Source organism: Sinocyclocheilus rhinocerous, unplaced genomic scaffold (assembly GCF_001515625.1).
Source record: "Sinocyclocheilus rhinocerous isolate Xijiao unplaced genomic scaffold, SAMN03320098_v1.1 scaffold215, whole genome shotgun sequence".
NCBI classification, from domain to species: domain Eukaryota; kingdom Metazoa; phylum Chordata; class Actinopteri; order Cypriniformes; family Cyprinidae; genus Sinocyclocheilus; species Sinocyclocheilus rhinocerous.
Window position 1 is genome coordinate 625,925 of NW_015660885.1, and position 5,943 is coordinate 631,867.

General features: G+C 38.2%; 1 protein-coding gene across 1 annotated transcript in view; it reads left to right on the forward strand.

Annotated features, from left to right (window-relative positions):
* The first annotated feature begins 3,255 nt into the window (after positions 1-3,255).
* LOC107725752 (interacts with SUPT6H, CTD assembly factor 1) overlaps positions 3,256-5,943 on the forward strand; it is a 16,447-nt gene continuing 13,759 nt past the window's right edge. The window contains exons 1-2 of the mRNA XM_016535138.1: positions 3,256-3,346; positions 3,421-3,628. Coding sequence (XP_016390624.1) covers positions 3,256-3,346; positions 3,421-3,628 — 299 coding nt within the window. The remainder of the gene's footprint in view (positions 3,347-3,420; positions 3,629-5,943) is intronic.

Sequence of the window (5,943 nt, forward strand, 5' to 3'; positions counted from 1 at the left end):
ATTTTTTTTTTTTCAGGATTCTTTAATGAATAGAAATTTCAAAAGAACAGCATTTATTTGAAACAAAATTCTTTACACTCACTTTTGATCGATTTAATGCATCCTTGCTGAATAAAAATGATTTTTTTTTTTTTTAACTAAACTAAACTTTTAAACTGTGGTGAGGGATGTGGTTCTTCCCGCTGCTTTCCGGTGTTACGAAATTTTCGGTTTCTGAGATTTTCTGTTTCAGTGGGCGGAGCATACATGAATATTCATGAGTTTCCCGGACATGCGTGTGGAACTGAGAATTTCAGTTCACGCTCCTTGTATCTCGGCAGGTTTAACGGAATATTTAAAAAAAGGTAAATATATTCCCAGCGTTGCACAAACTACATTTGTTTATCATTTCGTAACCTTTTATAATGTTTTTAATTTACAGTGCACGTTTTGTGCAGTCGTCCCTAACTGAATGATTGCAGGCATTTTTTGTGTAATGTTAGGATAAAGCACAGCAAACTTCAGCTAGTTGTATACATTGATTTCGGTTCTTTGTGCTCTTCATTTGTAGCTTGCGATGCTTTAAAACTGTGTCTGTTATTAGTTGTTATCATTTGTTGAATAGCCTACATCACTGCCTGCAACAAATGAAATAAACCTATATAAACGTATCTGTGTATCTCGGCAGGTTTAACGGAATATTTAAAAAAAGGTAAATATATTCCCAGCGTTGCACAAACTACATTTGTTTATCATTTCGTAACCGTTTATAATGTTTTTCATTTACAGTGCACGTTTTGTGCAGTCGTCCCTGACTGAATGATTGCAGGCATTTTTTGTGTAATGTTAGGATAAAGCACAGCAAACTTCAGCTAGTTGTATACATTGATTTCGGTTCTTTGTGCTCTTCATTTGTATTTTGCGATTGCCATGCTTTAAAATAATATTGTAAAATTCAAATAAAAATATAATTAAATAATATAATTGTTTTAATTAAATTATAGAATTATTTGAATTATTTTAAATAATATTTTAATTTAATATAAATTAATAAAATAATATATATATATTTTTCATAAAATAATACAAAAATAGTACAATAGTTTTAATTTTAAATTATTATTATTGTAATTATTAATATTTTTTATAATTTCAACAATTATTTTTTATTGTTAAATAATAAAAATATTTGTATTCTGAAAATAAAATAAAATGTTGTTTGAATAATAAAAGTATATAAAATTATATATTTTCGCATTTAAATAATTTTCACACAATAATATTATTTTAATTCCATCCATTCATTCTCCAAACTAGAGACTAGACTAGAGAACGTGCCTTCCGCGCGTTTGCGAAGCTCCGCCCCTTCAAATGACGTTTTGACTGACGTAATTTAAAAGCGACGGCGCGTACGCACGCATGCGTCCCGGAGCGGTGACACCATTTGAAAGGAAGAAAGGAAAACAGGGACAGTTACTTACAATCAGTAATAAATGAACAGTTTACATAATAAAGAGCGCATGTGACAAACCCGGAAAGATAAAAGATCCCCGCTGATCCACAGAAAAACCGGGTTTCGATACTGCAGCTCAGCGTCTGTTTTGGGTTTATTGTTGTTATTAGGGTGTGTGTGTGTGTGTGTTCGGGTGAAACTGAAGCGGTTCCGTCCACAGTCCAGATGGATGGAGACGAGGAGATCCGCTCAGGTACAACAACACAACACGCTCTTCTTCCACACACTGACGCAGCGCTACTATGGTAATATCACGTATTTGGGCATTTACCATGGTAACACCACAGTATTCTTTGAAGTACGTTGGCGTAGCATGGTGTATGACTATAGTAAACATGCATTACCATATAATTCATCAAAGTACCGTGTTTTTTGGACAAATACCATGGTAGTACAATGTTTTTGGCCATGTACCATGGTGTAGGAGTATGTTAAGCATGAATTACCATAAGATGCATCAAAGTACCAAGACTCTTTGAATTGTATTTGTTCAGATGATGGCAGCGCTACTCCAGTTCAGGACGAGCAGGAGGAGGCCAGACCCCAATCACGACAGTCTGAGGTCAGGCTGATGGTTTGGGTTTAGTGCCTGACTTCAGGAAATAGTTCAGCCAAAATGAAAATCTGCTGAAAATGTGCTCACCCTCAGACCATCTGAGATGAGTTTGTTTCTTCATCAGGTTTGTAGAAATGTAGCATTGCATCAGTGTCTCAGCAATGGATGCTCTGCAGTGAATGGGTGCCGTCAGAATGAGAGTCCAAACAGCTGATAAAAACATCACAATAATCCACAAGTAATCCACAGCACTCCAGTCCATCAGTGAACATCTGGAGAAGACAAAAGCTGGAACAAAAGTGTGGATTTCCTACTTTGATAAAAGCACGTTAAACTTGTAAATCATTTTAGTTTTTTATGAGTTTTTGGAGATGGTCCGAAATGAAAGCGAAGGCGAGATATTTCAAGTTTTCCTGCGTGACATTGTTGTCATGACATCCAGTGAGCGTATGAGCGCTTGGACGGCTTGGATGTCAGTTTCGTCAAAGAACCGTTGTCGAAGAAAATAAGAGTTTTCAAAGATGATTGGACAGAGAGGTATGCCTTCATTTTGCCCCAATCCAGCACGAAGCCATTCTGTTTGATTTGTAACGAGACCGTTGGAGCTGTGAAGAGTGGAAATGTCAAACGCCACTGTTACTTTTGCCCTACCTCTTGTTGTGTTTTGTTCATTAAAAAATGCTGACACTTAAATAAATTTTTTTGCCACTTTTGCAGTTGTTATTAATGTATTTTGAATGCAAAATGCACTTTATTTTTTTCCAAAAATGTGTTTATTTGTTATGCATTGTTTATTAAAAACAAGTTTTGTAATAACCAATTGTTCCGGACCTTTGACACTGATGAAAATTCAGATTTGGAACTTTTGAATGTAGACTTCGAGAACCCCTGGATTATGCACTCGTATTTGAGTTAAAAGCATCTTGATGGGTTTGTTTCAGCTTTTGTCTTCTCCAGATGTTAACTGATGGACTGGAGTGTTTCCAAGGCAAAACTGGCCCACCAGGACCTGGAGGTGTTGTCGGACCACAGGTAGGTGTTTATGTTATTGCATGAATATAAATATATATATATATATATATATAGTTTAGAATGTTGTTGTTATTATTAATATTATATTTATAATATATCATTTGAATCTTCTTTTCAATTTTATTTTATTATAATAACAATAATAATATATTATTATAATAAATTAAGTTTATAAATGAAACGTTCACTGGATTTTGTTGTGAATTCTCTTTCAGTGAAGAGGAAGAAAGCCGTTCTGTCAGACAGTGATGAAGATGAGGAGAAAGGTAGAGTTACGGTTAACTCTCACTGTATGATGATGATGATGATGATGATGATGGTGCTTGTGTCTCTGCTGCAGAGGTGAAGAAGAGCAGGCTGGTGTCTGATGATGAAGACTCTGGCAGTGACGAAGGCTTTGGAGCTCCTGATAAGAGTTTAGCAGCTAAACTGAAGGAGCTGGGCTCAGACAGCGAGGATGAGGAGGACACGATGAAGACGGATGCAGGGAAGAAGGACGAGAAGACTCTGTTCGGCAGCGACAGCGACTCCGACGACGACGAGGAAGAGTCAGTAACGCTCTTCATCTCTCTCTCTGCCTGTGTGTGAGTGAGTGTGTGTGTGAGTGAGTGTGAGTGAGTGAGTGAGTGTGAAGGAGTGTGAGTGAGTGTGTGTGTGTGAGTGTGAGTGTGTGAGGGAGTGAGGGAGTGTGAGTGTGTGTGTGTGTGAGTGTATGTGCATGCCTAAAAGTTTCAGAAAGAGATAAAAACTCGAGAATAAAAACAGTAAACTTCCTCTAAAATGCCCTTCTGAGTGTTTACACTTACATATACACTACCTTTCAAAAGTTTATGGTCACTAAAATGTATCAATGTTTAATAATGTTATTAGTACAATTTAAAATAACTGTTAAATAGAACAGCATTTATTGGAAATAGAAATCAGAACAGAAATTTTTTAACATTCTACATGTTTTTACTGTCACTGTTGATCAATTTAATAAATAATCATTGAAATTAAGCATGATTTTTTCCCCCAAATAAATAAATAAATAGTCTTTTTTATTTTAGAAATCCCGCAACTGCAAGTTACATTATAAAATAGTGTAACAAATAAAATAATAATTCCAATGAATATGTTCAGTGAACATTTGCTTTATATTAACTATTAATAATCTAAATATAAAAAGTGAAAAAGTAAAGAGTAAAATATGCATATAAAATTTGTGATTTGTGATTAATATAAAGTACAACATAAGTATAAACCCAATGTAATGACACCAACTAGTAAAGAGTAAAGTAAAGAAAATATTCCACCTCCCAATCTAATCTAATTATAGTGTGCATCAGCTTGACGTCACATAAAGCTCTTGTATCTTGAACTTCAGAAAATGTGAAATAGAGTGCACATACAGATACGGACAACTTACATGAAACCGTAACAACCATGGTAAATGTACAGCATAGTGTGTGTGTGTGTGAGTGAGTGAGTGTGAGAGTGTGTGAGGGAGTGTGATGCTGAGTGAGTGTGATGCTGAGTGAGTGTGTGTGAGTGAGTGAGTGTGTGTGAGTGTGAGTGTGACATGTGTTTGACATTCCCGCAGGAGACTATGATAAGATGCGTCCCGACAGAGACGAGCAGAAGATCGCGGTGCAGAAGATCGTGCTCCACCCTCACTTCCACGACTACACCTTCGACAGCGACATCGCTCTGCTGTATCTGTCCCGTCCCGTGGCTCGGGGTCCGTTCTCCGTCCCGGCCTGCCTTCCCGATGCCAACCTGGCCACGCGGCTGCTGAGGCCCGGAGAGCAGGGCCTGGTGTCGGGGTGGGGGTCCACGGGCTTCCTGCGGCGCTCCTCCCGCTTCCTGAGGAAGGTGCTGCTCCCGGTGGCTGATCAGATGAACTGCATCAACTCCACCGAGCACGTCATCACGGACAACATGTTCTGCGCCGGATACCTGATGGAGGAGATGGACGCCTGCACAGGGGACAGCGGAGGGCCCTTCGTGGTCAACTACAGGGGCACCTGGTTCCTGGCCGGCGTGGTGAGCTGGGGCGAGAGATGCGCCTATATATATATAGTTTAGAATGTTGTTGTTATTATTAATATTATATTTATAATATATCATTTGAATCTTCTTTTCAATTTTATTTTATTATAATAACAATAATAATATATTATTATAATAAATTAAGTTTATAAATGAAACGTTCACTGGATTTTGTTGTGAATTCTCTTTCAGTGAAGAGGAAGAAAGCCGTTCTGTCAGACAGTGATGAAGATGAGGAGAAAGGTAGAATTACGGTTTGTCATTAACACTTGCTCTATGATGTCACCGGATGATGATGATGATGGTGCTTGTGTCTCTGCAGAGGGGAAGAAAAGCAGGCTGGTGTCTGATGTGTCTCTGCAGAGGTGAAGAAGAGCAGGCTGGTGTCTGATGATGAAGACTCTGACAGCGATGAAGGCTCTGGAGCTCCTGATAAGAGTTTAGCTGCTAAACTGAAGGAGCTGGGCTCAGACAGCGAGGATGAGGTGGACACGATGAAGACGGATGCAGGGAAGAAGGATGAGAAGACTCTGTTCGGCAGCGACAGCGACTCCGGCGACGACGAGGAAGAGTCAGTAACGCTCTTCATCTCTCTCTCTGCCTGTGTGTGAGTGAGTGTGTGTGTGAGTGAGTGAGTGAGTGTGTGTGAGTGAATGAGTGTGTGTGTGAGTGAGTGTGTGTGTGTGTGTGTGAATAATGTATATATAGTTAATTGTATATTATTAAATCTTTTTTTTAAATTACAAAATTATATACTTTATATAAGCATGAGCCTCGTCAGACTGGTCGTGGCGGCGGTGTTGCAACAATATATAGTGATATTCTCAATGTT